General features: G+C 41.3%; 1 protein-coding gene across 3 annotated transcripts in view; it reads left to right on the top strand.

Annotated features, from left to right (window-relative positions):
• Nucleotides 1-17,703, top strand: part of STX18 (syntaxin 18) — a 110,450-nt gene that overhangs the window by 59,634 nt on the left and 33,113 nt on the right. For all 3 annotated transcript variants that reach the window (XM_067556399.1, XM_067556400.1, XM_067556401.1), the window contains exons 2-3: nt 3,039-3,106; nt 14,521-14,636. In XM_067556399.1, coding sequence (XP_067412500.1) covers nt 3,039-3,106; nt 14,521-14,636 — 184 coding nt within the window. The remainder of the gene's footprint in view (nt 1-3,038; nt 3,107-14,520; nt 14,637-17,703) is intronic.

The raw sequence follows: 17,703 nt of genomic DNA, 5'->3' as shown, positions 1-17,703 counted from the left end.
TCTTGTACACATGCCACATTTACTTTCTTCCTCTTTAAGACCCCACAAAGCTCCAAGCTCCTTTCAGTCAGCATTTCTACATCCCAACCTGCATACCTCAGCTTACTTATTCGCTTCTTTAACTTTATCAGCCCAATTACAGCAGCCAGGCAAGGCTTTTGCACTTTGCTTGCAGGCACCCTAACTCTGTAAGGTACACTTGTGATGGACATCGATTCTCATGAGCATATCTAATGGATGAGCTTTACAGGTTTGCTGTCCTTGGTTTGAAATTAGAGTTTCCCTTTTAGGTGAGCTGCTTACTGAGGCTACCAGACCCCACCTGTTCCAGCAAGACTTATTTTAAGGTGGTCTTTATTCACATTGACATCCTCATTATAGGGCATTTTTATATGTATCTGTGCCACCAGCTAGCCCACCATGCCCTGATGTTTTTCCCAATCAAATATCATAATTCTGTATATGTGACAATAGAATTATTTGCTGTACTCTGAAAAATTCCTAGCACATTTTTGGGCACTGAATAATTACATTTTTTTAAACAACCTCAGGAAGATTTTTAGTTTCTCCTTTGAAAACTTCCTTTGTTCCACATATAGGCACTGTATAAATGTAATTTTTTTTTTTATACTGAACCATATTTGAGGCTCAGTATGGGCATCATCTTGGGAATCTCACTCCTTAGGCTAACTAAGGCTGTATTTCTGAGGCTTCTTCCTTTCTCTGTGCTAAATTGCATCTTGTATGGTACCAGCCTCTTTAAACCAAAACTTAGACATTGTTAAAAAGCATGAAGCCTCGTAAAAAGGTGGTTCATCTTTCCATTTAAAGGGTCTTTTGGAGAGAGTAAAGAAAATATAGAGGAATATGGATGGACTAATGATAGGAGGAGTTTAAAATGAAGAGGAGGGTGGAAAAACAGCTTTCCATCTGCATGCACATGCACACTCAAATATGTTTAAATTCTGCAAGTGATTATTAAATGGTAGTGAGGAATTACTTGATAGGTTTAAGTTTTTGGATTGAGGTGATTGAGCAGGGATTAGTCATTCTGGTTAATAAAACAGTCACCGCAAAAATAGAAAGGTGAAAATATTCATGTAAATAATATTGATCAGTTTGCTGATGCTTTCCATTTTTTGTTTTTGGACATGGGTAATATGGCTGCTAGTTCTTATAATTATCATAGAATATTAGGGTTGGAAGGGACCTCAGGAGGTCATCTAGTCCAACCCTCTGCTCAAAGTAACTAAATCATCCCAGCCAGGGCTTTGTCAAGCTGGGCCTTAAAAACCTCTAAGGATGGAGATTCCATTACCTCCCTAGGTAACCCATTCCAGTGCTTCACCACTCTCCTAGTGAAAAAGTTTTTCCTAATATCTAACTTAGACCTCCCTCACTGCAACTTGAGACCATTGCTCCTTGTTCTGTCATCTCCCACCATTGAGAACAGCCTAGCTCCATCCTCCCTGGAACGATCCTTCAGGTAGTTTAAGGCCGCTGTCAAATCCCCCCTCACTCTTCTCTTCTGTAAACTAAACAAGCCTTATTCCCTCAACCTCTCCTTAAAAGTCATATGCTCCAGCCCCCTAATCATTTTCATTGCCCTCCGCTGGACTCTCCAATTTGTCCACTTCCTGTCGGGGAGTGGGGGGAAGAGGACAAATCTGGACACAATACTCCAAATGAGGCCTCACCAATGCCGAATAAAGGGAAATAATCAGTTCCCTCGATCTGCTAGCAGTGCTCCTACAAATGCAGCCCAATATGCCATTAACCTTCTTGGCAATCAGGGCACACTGTTGACTCATATCCAGCTTCTTGTCACTGTAACCCTCAGGTCCTTTTCTGCAGAACTGCTGCCTAGGCAATAGGTCCCTAGTCTGTAGCAGTGTGTGGGATTTTTCTGTCCTAAGTGCAGGACTCTGCCCTTGCCCTTGTTGAACTTCATCTGATTTCTTTTGGCCCAGTCCTCCAATTTGTCTAGGTCAGTCATTCCCAAACTTTTCTCTGCCATGGCACACTTTGATACCTTTAATTATTTTGAGGCACACCACCTTATAGTCTCCAAATGAACTCATGAATATTCATAAGCCAATTCAGAACTCTTTAAGTAGTTTTTCAAAAAATTCCGTGGCACACCTGCTCAGGCCTGATGCCACGGTACACCAGTTGGGAAACACTGGTCTAGGTCACTCTGTATCCTATCCCTATCTTTCAGTATATCTACCATTCCCCCCAGCTTAGTGTCATCTGCAGACTTGCTGAAGGTGCAGTCCATTCCATCCTCAATGAAGATATTGAACAAAACCAGCCCCAGGACCTACCCTTGGGGGCACTCCGCTTGTTACCAGCTGCTATCTAGACATCGAGCTGTTGATCACTACCTGTTGAACCCAATGATCTAGCCAGCTTTTTGTCCACCTTATAGTCCATTCATCCAAACCATACTACTTTAATTTGCTGATAAGATTACGTTAGGAATAAAAGGAGACGGTATCAAAAGCTTTGCTAAAATCATGATATATCACGTCCACCGCTTTGAACTCAAATGTTTGGGTCAAGTTTTCTGTTTTATAAAACATGTAAATATTCGGTATTTTCTTTTGGTAAAGAACCTTTTTTTTAAAAATGAATCTGTTTTCTAAAATGTGCTCTTGATCCTTTCCTGCCAACATTCAATGATATTTAGTGATTAAGTATATAATAAATATACTTCATGAAATCTCCTTTTGAGTAAAGTGCTTTTTCTGTTCAAGCTGGGCTCTCACTAAACTATCTCCGATTATTTTTATGCATTGGCTACATGCATAATAAAAATGAGAATCTTACTGCAAAAGGGAATCTGTACAAATAACTTAGATCTGTGTAGGCTTTATAATTATAGTATCAAATTACATAATAGATAGTAGTTTAGCTTATAGTTCAAGTGCACAGGACATAATGTTATTTGTATATTAAACAGAAAATAGAAAAATGTTGACTCCACAATCAGCTAAAATGGATTTTTAATATTTATACTTTACTTTCCTATTTAGATTACTAATATTGGGAAGCTGAAGGATTTTCTTCTGCAACACAGAAAGGATTACATTAATGCTTACAGGTAAGTGTGTATTATGTTTAAATAGTCTCTGTTTTAAAACTTGATTTTCAAATTTATAAAATGAGCCCATTAAAAGGCTGTGAGTATACTGACATGATTTAAAACACAGTTTGTTGACCCATTTCATACCTGAACATACACCATTCAGGATAAGCCAGACCTGTTGCCTACTACTAAGGCTATGTCTACGCAGCAGCTGGGAGGTGTAGATATACAGACGCTAGCTCTGCTCAAACTAGTGCGCTAAAAATAGCTGTGTAACCATGACAGTACAGGTAGCAACTCAGGCTAGCTGCCTGAGTACCACACTGGGTGAGATCCTAGGTATTTTCTCAAGCAGCTAACTCGAGCCACTGCCTGTGCCGTCCCAGCCACACTGCTATTTTAGTGCACTAGTTCAAGCAGAGCTAGCACGTGTACCTCTACCTGAGCTGGGAATTACACCTCTCAGTTGAGCTGAGCTTCCTCAACTCTATTCAAGCCAAAAGGAGATGTGGATGCTCAGCACTACTGAAAATCAAGCCCATCTGTACATACTTACTCTCTGTGTGGCTTTAGTATATGTAACTGTTTGTCCAAAACAACAAACAAAACCAATATAAATACACTTGTATAATAAACTCTTGTTTTTATAACGTTGGTTGGAATAATTAATGAACAACACTAGGTGGTGCTGTAAATTTAGTACAAAAAAGGCAGTCTTATTTTGTGAAAGCCACAATATGAATGGATTCAGTAGTGGAATTTCAGTAACTGCAATGAGGAAAAAAGAGCTATCAATAACAATTGGGTATACATGGACTCTTAAATTATTTGAATATTCTGGATGCATTAACATTTCATACTGTATTAGCTTTACCTGTCTTGAAAGGGAGATTAAAAGTGAAGTGATGAATGGAGTGAAAAGTAGTCTAGTTTGGATTTTAAAAATATTACCATGTGCTTTTTGAAAATGCTCTTTTGTAATCTCTTAACACATTAATCCTTGGTGATTCTCCACAGGCACTAGCAATAAATTAAGAGGACCATTGTTTCTTTCCTCCAATGGTAGAACAATATCATCCTCTCAAAACTAGATATCTTATCTCAAGTACAAATAGATGCTGTGTTTTAAATTAAAATCTAAAATATACAGTATTGTCACATTTTTATAACAGGTTGCTAAATTGTCATGAGCTCATTATGTACATGAAAAATAATTTCCAATAAATCTCAGTTTCCCATGAGTACATGCAAATCATTTATATCACTAAAAGGAGTAGAATAATCTGCTCTCATGATGAAAATGGCAATATATCTCAGTGAAAGCATATAAAATTTATGTTCTGGTGTTCTGTAACCAAAAAAATCAATCTGCTTTCCTTCCAAATGTATTGGTTTTGCTTCTCTTAACAGTCATGTTCTTCTTTGAGTAGTGTCTGTATGGGTGCTTTACTTCAGGTGCATACATGCCTCTTGAGCTCTTGATTGGAGATTTTTCCACCAGCAGTGCCTGTTCAGCATGCGCTGGTGGCAGACACTGAGTCTATATAGGGATGCTCGAGCAAACCTTCTTCATTTCCTTCTCAATCACCTCAGCCTGAGATGGAGCTCTAGCATGTCCACCTTAAGAGTGCTTCGTCTATTTCGTATACTTACAGTTGTTTGTTACGTTTTGATAGTATACCTAGTTGTTAGTAGTACTTTTAGTTAGTTAGTAAGTGTTAGTAGTGAGAGGATAATTTTTGTTTTGTGTTATTTTTTTTCTTCTCTTTTTCTTTGGAGAACCATGTCGTCTTGACAGGGCATGCCTGGTGTATCAGGCTTTAAATACTGCATCTCCTGTTGTGAGGTTATACCTGTAAGCGATGACCACTCTAAGTGTTTCCATTGTTTGGGGGAGTCCCACATCTCCCAGATATGCAAGTCTGCCTAACTCAAGCGAAGGACAAGGAAGAACAGGGAGATGAAGCAGCACAGTTTGGGGAGGAGGTGAGCAGCCATCAGTGCTGAAAGTACAGATTCAGGACTATTTAGAAAGGCTGAATGTACACAAGTCCATTGGCCAGATGTAATGCATCTGAGGATGCTGAGGGAGTTGGCTGATGTGATTGCAGGCCATTGGACATTTTTTTTGAAAACTCGTGGCAATTGGGGGAGGTCCCGGATGATTGGACAAAGGCAAATATAGTGTCCATCTTCAAAAAAGGGAAGAAGAAGGAACCGGGGAATTACAGCTTCACCTCAGTCCCCGGAAAAATCATGGACAAGGTCCTCAAGGAATCCATTTTGAGGCACTTGGAAGAGAAAAGGTGATCAGGAACAGCCAACATGGATTCATGAAGGGCAAGTCATGCCTCACCAACCTGATAAGATGACTGGCTCTGTGGATGTGGGGAAAGCAGTGGACGTGATATACCTTGACTATAGCAAAGCTTTTGATAAGGTCTCCCACAGTATTCTTATCAGCAAGTTAAAGAAATATGGGTTGGATGAATGGACTGTAAGATGGATAGAAAGCTGATTAGATCATTGGGCTCAATGGGTAGTGATCAACGGCTCAATGTCTAGTTGGCAGCCGGTAACAAGCAGCGTGTCCCAGGTGTTAGTGCTGAGGCCAGTTTTGTTCAGCATCTTCATTAATGATCTGGAGGACGGGGTGGATTGCAGCCTCAGTAATATAGATGACAGTAAGATGGGGGGAGTGATAACGCTGGAGGGTAGGGATAGGATACAGAGTGACCTAGACAAATTGGAGGATTGGGCCAAAAAAAAATCTGATGAGATTCAGCAAAGACAAGAGCAGAGTCCTGCACATAGGGTGGAAGAATCCCATGCACTGCGACAGACTGACTGGCTAGGCAGCAATTCTACAGAAAAGCCCCTGGGGGTTACAGTGGATGAGAAGCTAGATATGAGTCAACAGTATGCACTTTTTGTCAAGAAGGCTAACGGCATATTGGACTGCATTAGTAAAAACATTGCCAGCAGATCAAGGGAAATGATTATTCCCCTTGGATGCTATGGTAGTAGTTATGAGTTATGAGGCAAGTTACGGGTTTCCAAGAGAGATACAGAACACTGTTGAGGACCTCCCCTTCGATGGTTGTAGGCTTTTTTTTGGAGACCACAGATCACTCCTTGTATACACTGAAGGACTCTAGAGCCACTTTACATTCCCTGGGCATGTATATAATTTGGGACAATTCTTTAAGAAAAAGAAGAGGTTACTTGTCTTGTGTAGTCTGCAGTTCTTGAAGATGTGTCTCTGTATGGGTGTTCCACTGCCTCCCTTTCCTTCCCCTCTGCTTTGGACTGTTCTCTGTGGATACGTTCAGATGGAGAAGAAACTGAGGGCGGTTTCCCACGTGCGTCCGTCCGTCTGTCTGTCCAGCATGAGGAGGCACATAGCACGTGCGTGGGATGAATGGCCACTGCTAGCAGAAAAATCTCCAATCGGGCTGAAGAGGCGCATGTGCACCCAACATGGAGCACCCAGGGGAAGACATCTCGAAGAACTGCAGTTACTGCACAAGGTAAACCTCCTCTTCATAGGAGTACCTGTTTGCATTCTTTGTCCCTGGCTCTTTCATAGCTTCAGGTTTGCTATAGATAATGAATAAGTATGCAGGTTTTTTAAAAGATGTTTTGGTACAGCTGTTCACTGTTTGTTTAGAACTGAGGTATGCTGCTGGGAGAGTGTGTTAAAGCTTCTGTTGTCCGTGATAAAGAGTACTTATCTTTGGAGTAAGATAAGGTAAGGCGCACCTTAGCCTCCAGGGCTTTCTGTCTACTACCCTGAGAGCTGGTCTACACTAGAGAGTTTTGTTGACAAAAGTCAGCTTTTGGCGACAAAACAGTGGTGGTGTACACACTGCAATTCTCCCCCCCGCCAACAAAAGTCCCCTACTTTGGCAACAAAATAAAACCACCTCTTCGAGAGTAGAACTTTATGTAGCAAACTTAGAGTGACAAAGCATCAGTGTAGACGCTGATGGGCTCCACGAGCTATCCCACAATGCCCATCCTGACCACGCTGCTCCCTGTTTTGAACTCTGCTGCACTGCCCTGCATTCCAGCTACACAGGCATGCACTCCTCCCCTTTCAAAGTTTTGAAATTGCTCGGGGTGGAGAATTCACACAGCTACTGCCTAGTTGAGCATGCCAGCCCCTGGTAGCAAACACTGTCCTGCCTGGACTACTGGGGAGGATTTGGATCATTCTCCTGAGTCTGTGGGGAGATGAGGTTGTGAGAGAACTCCGAGGGAATCAATCCTGCTATCCTATGGCAGGCATGCAAGTAGCACAGGCTGCTGCTCCGGAAAAGAAAGGAGAGACAGGCTCCTGATGTGCTGTGCAGAGCCAGGGAAGGAGGTGTCCCCCTCCCCCTGCCAATGTACAGGTCTCCGCTGAGCTAGAGTGGGAGTCACAGGGGGACACCAGCTGTCTGTGCACCAGCTTCTGCCTCAGGATTGGTTGCTTCCGGCTGCTGTCTGAACTTAGAGAGACAGCATGCAGACACACTCCCTGTCCCACAACACATTCTGTCTGTCTATCTCTCTCTTTCTCATTCTCTCACTCACACACATCCTGTCAGACACTCTTCTCTTGTCCCTCCTTCCCCCAACCATTCACACACTTCTGTGGGCTTCTTGTGATAGTGCTCAGCAATGTCAGTTTGACTGACAGGGCAGTTGAAAAGCAGCTGTCAGTCTAGTAGCATGCCCAGGGAATGATGGGATTCAGAAATCTTCATCATGTGATGCTGTGCCTGCCCCATGAGGCATTGCAAACCCTTCCCAAAGGACCCTGCATGCAGTTGCACAGTGGGATAGCTACCCACAGTGCACTGCTCTCTGTATTGATGCAAGAGCTGGTAGTGTGAATGCACTCCACTGACGCAAGGAGCATAGTGAGGACATGAAACAGTGGTTTAATTACAGCGGTGGCTGTACGTCGGCATAATTTGTGTTGACAAAACTCTGTAGTGTAGACAAGGCCTTAATGAATACTTCATTCACCAGCCTAAGAGGTTTTCTTTAATGACTTTAACTATTCAAATTATGTGATTTTTTTTTTTTTTTTTTTTTTAAATCCAAATGTATTTTTCATTAATTATGCTGGGATTTTTGTTTGGCTGGTGAAGTTTGACTGGTCTGTTGGTCTCTGGTAGACACTAAAAATCATGGATTGAACAGAGACACTGGATTAATGATTTATTAGAACAATCTGTAACCCACTAACCCCCTATTTTTGTCCTATGACAGCAGAGGTGTTAGTGGGCCACTCTACCTTGAATGGTCCCTTACACTTTCAATGTTACGCAGGGCTGTTAAGCAGTCTGGACAAATCAATTCTGGAACCTGTGCAAAGAACAGAATTTATTGGAGCACTCCTGGATTCAATGAAAGTCCAAGGATTTCTGCCTCAGTCAAGATTCCAGGTGCTCCAAAGCCTGGCCATGGAACTAAAACCACATCCTATTACCACAGTGCACACTTTCCTCAAACTCCTGGGGCGCCTGGCAGCATTACCTATGTAATACAACCTGCCAAACTACACTCAGAAGGCTTCAGAGATGGCTAGCATCAGTGTATGCTTCCCACTCGACAATGTCTAGACAGAATGGTTCATGTACCAAAGGTAATTTTGTTCTCTCTGAACTGGTGGACTGCAGATCCTTAGAAAGTTTTTTGTTTGGGAATTCCCTTTGTTTCCCTGAAATCAGTGCTTACGTGGATCACAGATGCCCCATCCCTGGGTTGGTAAGCACACATGGGAACCCTACAAACTTTTCAGGATCTGTTGACCCATATAAACATCAGGGAGCTATGTGCTGTTAAATTAGGCTGTTTGTCCTTTTGTCCACATACTGTCCATATATTGGGGGAAAATCTGGTAATGTTAATGGACAACACAGCAACTATATTCTGTGTAAACAGATGGGGAGGGATACATTCATTGTAACTGTGCCAGGAGGCAATTCTACTGTGGGAGTTCTGCATAACCAACTACATTCATCTCAAAGCTACTTATCTTCCAGGAGAGCAGAACACATTGGCAAGTCACCTGAGCAGGTCTCTCTCCACTCACCATGCATGGTCATTACATCCGGACATGCCAAGTCCCTCTTCCAGCTGTCGGGGCCTTCCCAAGTGCACTTGTTTTGCAACAAAGGACAACAGAAACTGCCATCAGTTCTGCTCCAGGGAGGATCACAGTGTAGGTTCATTGATGGACACTTTCTTGTTTCCATGGAAGAACTCTCTGCTGTATGCCTGTTCTCTGATACCGTTACTGCCCAGAGTCTTGTTCAAGGCCAAACAGGATATGCTTACCTCACACTAATAACACCAGTACAACCTTGGCAACTCGGGTTCTTGACCCTACTGGAGCGTTGTCAGTGAGACCTCCTCTGCCTTTCCCATTGAATCCAGATGTGATTTCTCAGGACCATGACCATCTGCACCACTGCAGCCTGCAAGCTTGACAGCATGGATGCTTCATGGCTAACACCATTAGACAGGGCTTGCTCGGAAGATGTTCAGGAATTACTTCTGAATAGTAGAAAGCCTTCAACGAGGTGTACTTACCTGGCCAAATGGAAATGTTTTTCTGTCTGGTCTCAACAGAAACATGTCTCTCTAATGCAAGTTTCCATCAACTACATTTTGGACTATCAGTTGCACCTAAAACATCGAGGTCTGACAGTTATTTCTGCTACAGTACATGTAGCAACAATTTTAGCTACTCCATTTCAGTGAGTAAAAGAATACTTTTTTCCAACCTCCAATACTATCTGATTTCTAAAAGGGTTGACAGTTATACCCACAAGTACAAGAACCTGTTCCCCCATGGGATCTCAACCTGGTGCTAGCAAAATTAATAGGATCACCCTTTGAATCACTTGTGTCTTGCTCCCTACTCCATCTTCCTGATAGTGGCATTTCTGGTCGTGATAACCTCAGTGGGGAGACTGGTTGAGTTGAGAGCCTTAGTCTCAGCCTCTTTATACAGTTTTCTATAAGGATAAAGTTTACCTCCACCCCCACCCAAAAGTCCTAACAAAGGTGGTTTCCAATTTCCACATTAACCAGGCAATTTTTTTGCCAACTTTGTTCCCAAAATGTCATATGCATAGAGATCAGCAGAAACTACATTCATTGGATTGAAAAGACCTTTAGCCTTCTACTTAGACAACACTAGGTCCTTTGGATCCTCAGTGTAGTTTTTGTCATGATTGCAGACAGGATGAAAGGCCAATTGGCTTTCCCTCAGAGGATTTCTTTCTGCATTAATTTGTGTTACCAGTTAACCAATGTCATGCCACCTCCTAGAGTCTTTGCCCATTCAACTAGAGCTCAAGCAGCTTCAGCGGCTTTCCTGGTGCAGTTTGAGATACTTGCAAAGCAACAACTTGGTCATCAGTTTATGCTTTTGCTGCTCATTATGCCATTTCAAGTCAGTCCAGGAATGAAGCCAATTTCGGCTGGGTTGTTCAATCACTGTTCAGGTAGACTCCAAGGTCTCCTCCATGTTAATCTGCTTGTGAGTCACCTACATTGAAATGGGCATGTGCAATCACTTGAAGAAGAAAAAATGTTTACCCACTATGACATTCCTGGATACAATCCAGGCCATTGAGGGATTGTGTCACCTCCTGCTCTGCGACCTGGGGTACCTCACAATGCTTTGCTGGTGTAGATCCCAACTTGGGCCCCTCACAAACAGTCAAACATTATGTAGATAACACCCTGAGTGTTGGTGTATAGCTGCAGCCTGTCAGCACACTCCAGTCACATTACAATACAGTCCTGACTTGTCCTCCAAAATGTGGGCTCTGCAATGTCCAGCCCTTTCCTGGACAGCTCAGATATTTCATGACTGTTGCCCCTGAAAGGGAACAATATCCACCAGTTTGCTACTTTAAATGGGGATTAGCTAAACAACTCAGTTTGAATGCAACACTGGATTTGTTTGGTTCAAGAATATAACAAGTGTATTTAACCATGAAGAAAGAGATTTTAAGTGAGTACAAATACAAAGCATTGAAGTCAGAAATGGCTTCAAGAGAAATAAAGAGAAAACACTTTCTAGTGCTAAAACTTAACAAATTAGACTTGGTTCAAGATAAGATCCTTTCCACATGCACCCAACAACTGGGCTGTCCAAATTTCAGGTCAGGATCTCACCAAAAGTCAACTGGCTGCTTTCTTTTGTTGTCTTAGGTGAAAGAGAGAGAGGGAGAGATATCTTGGGATGGTTTTGCCCCTCACTTTATAGTCCAGTCCCCCTTTGAAATGCATTTCCCTGAAGGTTACCCCTAGATAAAGCTTATTCCCGCTGTGAGGATGGAGACAAGGAGTCCCGTGGTATAAGAGGTTCCATGCTGCTGTTTGCTAAAATGCAGATTTGTTTGTTCTTGCTTCCCTTCTTTGCCAAAGAATGGCCACATCAGCTTTGATTGGCCATCAGCTTTGATGACACCTGACTAGAGGTGTCAGCTTGTCCTTTGTCTTCGAGAAACTGGTTTACCCACTCCCCAAACTTGTCTGGTAAACACCATGAGTCATAATTTCAGTTTGTTCATAACTTTACATATAATGTTGATACATACGTTTCACCATGATAATATTGACCACTGAGTTATTAGTTTTCATATAATACTTCATAAGGCTTTGTATTTTGTACAAAGATTATTGCAACAGTGGTGAATACAGGGGTGCATTCAGTCAAATCTACCTTTCTGTAAGTGTTGTTCTTCAAAATGTGTTGCACATGTCCATTCCATGACTCCCCCTCCTTCCCCTCTCTATCAGAGTCTATCCAGTAAGAAGGAACTGTGGGGTGTCAGGGTGGCTCCATCCTCTTATTCATGTGAGACACACTGTACCTCAAAATAGCACCCTGTAACCTGCATATTGGTTGTGATATTTCATACAAAGCATATGAAAGGTCATGATCTACTGAAACCTGTTGTTCTGTCAAAATATGCATATCATTCGTGTGTATGAAGTTATGAGATTCTGTTATATGGTTGTTATTGAAATATGTTGTGAGTTTGGGAGTCACCCACTGCTAGTTCTCCACGAATAACAAAGGAGGTGATCCACACCCAGGCAGGCGTTAAGTGATCATTAATCAGCAGGGGAGTTGTAAACAATGGATTTACAATTCTGTAAGAGAGTTGTGCAAGCACCACACCATGGGGATTGCTCAACTCTATAACTCAGTTTCACAAGACCACACCAGGGGGATTGCTCAACTCTGGAACTCAGCAAAGATCCCAGGACATGTCTGGACTAGTGTTTTCCATGCACATGGACTGAGGATATAAAATAGGGGACAGTGGCATCATGCTTTTACTTCTCTCCTCCCCCAGCTATGCTGAAGGCAACAAGAATGCTGGGAATACAAAGACTTGAACTGAGGAGACTGGTCCCAGGCTTAAAGGGAAAGCCTGTGTATTAAGGACTGTAACCTACCTGCAACATCCAGTGGAGTGAGAAAAACTATGTGATCCAAATATTGCTTAGTTTAAAAAAGTTTAGGATTTAGACTATGTGCTTACTTTTTATTTTCTTTAATAACTATCTCTGACCTTTTATGCCTACCACTTATAATCACTTAAAATCTCTCTTTCTATAGTTAATAAACTTATTTTAATTTTTTTAACCAGTGAGTTTGTTTGAAGTGCTTGGGGAATCTGCTTATGTTACAAAGGTTGGTGCATGTCCACTTTCCTTTGATGACGTAGTGAACTAGTTAATAAACTTGCACTACTGTGACGTTCCCCTCTGCTCTCTCGACTAGTGTATGGCTGTGTCACCCCAATCCCTCACTGCTGGAGCCTGTCTTGCTCTGCCTCACTGTATGCACCCCAGCTCCTGAGTCAGCCCACGCACAGCCTCCTGCACACATGCAGCCCTCAACTCAGTGAGTGAGTGCTTCTGACCAGCCACTCATGGGATTATGCAATAAAATGACCCCAGCAAACACCCCCAGTCCCAGATACAGCCGTAGGAACTTCCGTCTTGCAATGTTCAGTGTTGCCCACTGAACCTTGCAAGCTCACAATTAGTTCGTCAATTTATCAAAGAAATTGATATGCACCAGCTCTTTCACTTTAAATGGAGTATCTAGCACACACTAAACAACATGCAGTGCTTTACATAAAACAAACAAGTTTAAGTATAGAAAGATTTTAAGTGTTTATAAGTCAAAGGAATATAAATCAGATTTGATCAGGATGAAATAAAAGCAAATCGCATTCTAAACTAAGCTTAACACTTTCAGTATCCTTATGAAGTCAGATAATGCTCACCACAGGCTCGCTGAACTCCTTCAGCCAGGTCCCCCTGTGTGAACAGTCCTTCAGTTGCTTGATGTTGTTTTGTAGATGGAAGAGGGAGGGAGAGAGAGAGAGAGAGCTGCCAAAATGTCCCTCTTTTTAACATGTTCCCTTTACACATCTCCCCTCCCCCCCCGGTCAGGTGACGAACAGTGTCCGTGAATGGATCCCTCCATGTCCTGAGTCACATGAGTATCCCCTTATTTATGCTTAGGCTAGTCCATTGTTCCTGGAAGAGCTGGTTTGTTTTATGCATGCCTTAGTGAAGCGTGAACTGCCTCTCTGCTTTTACTATTTGCCTAGATCTACCTCAAGCTATGTGAGACACAAATTTGGGAATATTACATAGCAGAGCTTCATAACCATACATATGACATTGCAGCAAACATACGACTATAACTAAACGTTCAGTATGTCATGAACATTCCAAAAATACCACCTTACATGACATACTTTGCATTAAACAATACACAGTTACACTATAAGGGTGAACATGAATGATACACAAGCACACCATAAAAGTGTACATGGGGTGCAGTGTGTCACACTACTCAAGAGAAGGGCTGGAGGCTTGGGAGGTTTGCTGGTGTTTCCCTATGTATAGTTCATGAGAGTATTCATGCAGCTTAGCTTGGTGTGCCTTTGCATGCTGGTGGCTGAGTGATCACAGCACCTGGAGGGGTTTGATGTTTGTCACTAACAAAGCATTGTGGGAAACAACCCAGGCTGGTAAATTAAGGGGCACAGCAGTCCCACAATTCCAGGTTGTAACCCGGGGATCCCATCACAACGTGCATGCAGTGGCATGCACCTACAGCGAAATGGACGTGTGCAACACATCTCAAAGAACAGTCACGGAAAGGCAGGTGGCCATTTTTTAGTGATATTCCACCAATGTGCTGGGTGTTGTACTTTGAGAGTGGTCCATTGACCCTTCTTAGACTTTATGAAAATCAGGCTGTGAAACAAAAAAAAAATATATATATATATGAAGAAAATTGGGGGAAGGAATGTCCAAAACATACATTTGTAAATTATACAGGATTAAAAAAATTGACAGTATGTGTTGGTTTTTTTCCCCAGCCATCTTATGTCTGAATACATGAGGATGACAGACACAGAACGTGATCAGATTGACCAAGATGCTCAGATATTTATGAGAACTTGTGCTGATGCCATTCAACAGCTGAGAACAGAAGGTAAAATTAGGAAAATGGTAAATGGATGATGTTAATTATTGAAGAGTTAATGACAAATGCTGATATGACTCTGAAGGTTGAACGGTATTCAGAATAACCTTTTAAAAGAAGATGCATAGGATTTAATTTTTTATTCACTTAAACCCATGTAACTTCATTGACTTCAGTGGAATTATTCTTGATATACATCGGTATGAGTAAGAGGAAAATCCAGCACATAGAATAAAAACTAAGTCTTTCTAAACATTTACCATATAAATAATATTTTTTTGCAAAGTGGCATACAGGCCTGACTCAAAATCCATTAAAGTCAATGGGAGACTTTCCCAGTAAGCTGTACTAACAAAAGTAAACAGTTTAAGTAACCAATACATATACAGTATTAAAATATTAATATTCCTAATCAGATTGAATGGATACTAAATCTTCATCATTACTTTCCCCAACATGTCTAACCATGTTCTCTTTTTAAACAGAGCTAGCTTTTGTATTAAAGGGTGAAATGCTAGCCCTAGTGAAGTCAATGGGGCCAATTGTTTAAACAAAGGTTGTTGGGTATTGTTTGTTTTTACTGAATCTAAGTTTCTGGAAACAATACAGAAGCTAAATTTTGCACAAAATGCATAAAATGTCTTACGTATGTCTAGAAATATAAAAAAATACAGTATCTTGTTGTGAAATTCCTTTTCATTTTCAAACTGATTAGCATCATCCTGGAACATGGAACAAGTTATTTGTTATATTAGTTGTTCTGGTGAATAAGATGAAATTAAAGATTTCAATGAAATATGGCAAAAATCAGAATTGATCAATTGTCCTTGCTAAATCTGAAGCCTTCCTTCGAGGGAATTCTAACAAAAAATGAAACCCTTCAATGATGCAAAGTGTTCTGATAGTAAACGATTTTACATTTTCTATTATTTCATAACAGAGGGCTTGTGTACACAAACACTTATTTCCTGTCAAGTTGGAGTGTAAATCTACCCCACACTAGACTGCCGTGCACTAACAGTTCCATAGTGTGCTCAGATCTACTCCTGGTTGACAGCGGGGTATATCAAAGTGCACTAGGGAAGTGTTAGTGCGCAGCAGCAGGGTCTACCTGGACACTTAGTGTGGGGTAGATTCACAAACTTGCCACAAAGTAAGCGGTCGTATAGACAAGACAAGAAGAATTAGTAGTATATAACTAAGTGATAATGATTTCATTATGCAAACCCGTCTTGATACCACTCCTGGAATACTGTGGCCATTGCTGGACAATGAGTTTGTAAAGGAATTGGCCAGTCTTGATAGTTTGAGGAAGAAGCTTCTGATATCCAGATGAAAGTCTTGCAGTATCTATTTTATGAGAGTTCAAGACCTGAAAGATGTTTTGCCTTTTTAAAATGGATTTGACTGCATGCACCAAGTGTCATGTCAGTACCCTGGCATGTCAAGATCATAATCAATCATGACAGGTCAAGTTACAAGAAGATGACAAAATTCATTGAACTGGTAAAAGATAACTTATAACAAGGGCTTCTGTTTGGGAGGGTTTACTAATTTCATTTTTGGGAGATTATTTTTAGCAATTTTTGAGTTTTATGTACCTTAGATGTACCAAACATCAGGAGAGGAGGTCGGGGCTCTCTCTTTTTTATATACTCTTTATATATAATATACATTACTCATTACAGAATATATATTACAATCTCTCTGTAGCGTTTCTTATATACTTTAACATAGTGTTGTTTCAAACAGCACTACATTAAAGCACACTGGGGTAACTTTAGTGCATACCAGCAGGGTCTGCACAGATAGATTAATATGCAATACTTCAGTGCGCTTTAGAAATCACACCCTTGTAGTCCACATTACTGCTCTGTGTAGATAAGGCCTTAGAAAATAGTAGCCATTTTTTTGTGTTTATTGTATAAATACCGATTCTTTTTTTTTTTTTCCAATTTGGGGTTTATCAGTTAAAACCTTAAAATCAGATGCCCTACTTATAACTAATACCAATGGGAGCTTTCCAGAGAGGACCATCAGCATAGGGAGTAAACTATTAAGAGAAGAGACTGGAACACATGGTAAAGACAAATTCAAGGAATGGCTGGGTGTACTATATCAGTGTCAGATAACCCTAGGTTTACTTGCTAAAAAGCAGGTCTTTCCAAATAAGAATGGCCATACTGGGTCAGATCTATGGGCCATCTTGCCCAGTATACTGTCTTCCAATAGTGGCCAATGCCAGGTGCTTCAGAGGGAATGAACAGAACAGGTAGTCATCAAGTGATCCATCCCGTCACCCATTCCCAGGTTCTGGCAAACAGCAATCCCTGCCCATCCTGGCTAATAGCCATTAAGGGACCTATCCTCCATGAATTTATCTAGTTCTTTTTTGAACCCTGTTATAGTCTTGGCCTTCAGAACATCCTCTGGCAAGGAGTTCCAGAGGTTGACTGTGCGTTGTGTGAAGAAATACTTGCATTTGTTTGTTTTAAACCTGCTGCCTATTTCTTTCATTTGGTTACCCCTATTTTTTGTAACTATGCTAATAGACTTTTGTAAATATAAAGTTGTATATAAAGAGCATAATCTATAGAAAACTGAAGAGGTGGGCTTTCATATTCTTCAGTACGAAGTGTGAAATATTATTGTAGGAAAGTAAAGGTTAAAAGATGGACAAATGGTCAGGCCTAAGTTACAGGGAATGGGGTCATGGCATGGGCAAACCTTGTTTCTGCTAATTGGTATGAATTCTAGTTAGTCTGTTATCTCTCTTCTTTTCCTCCCTTTCTGTCCATCTGCACAGGAGATGAGGATAACAAGATAACTATCATCACTCTAGCACAAAGCCAGGGTGGGAAGAAAGCATTATCTTCTTCCCCACCCCGGCATGCCTTTACTTCAAAGAATGTTAGGGTAAAATCAATAGGTTTTGAGGTGATGTGACTGCCCTCTGTATGGTAATCCTGTAAACAACAAACAGGGGCGGGTATAATTGTATTAATCATGTAGTTGTTAATATTCATTTTATAGGTGTCAGTATAACCAAATAAGGGTCTATGGGGAGTTGCTGAAA

Source organism: Emydura macquarii, unplaced genomic scaffold, assembly GCF_026122565.2.
Source record: "Emydura macquarii macquarii isolate MOO-44397 ecotype Brisbane River unplaced genomic scaffold, CSIRO-AGI_Emac_v2 contig_1768, whole genome shotgun sequence".
Lineage (NCBI taxonomy): Eukaryota > Metazoa > Chordata > Testudines > Chelidae > Emydura > Emydura macquarii.
This window is presented reverse-complemented; position numbering and strand designations above follow the sequence as displayed.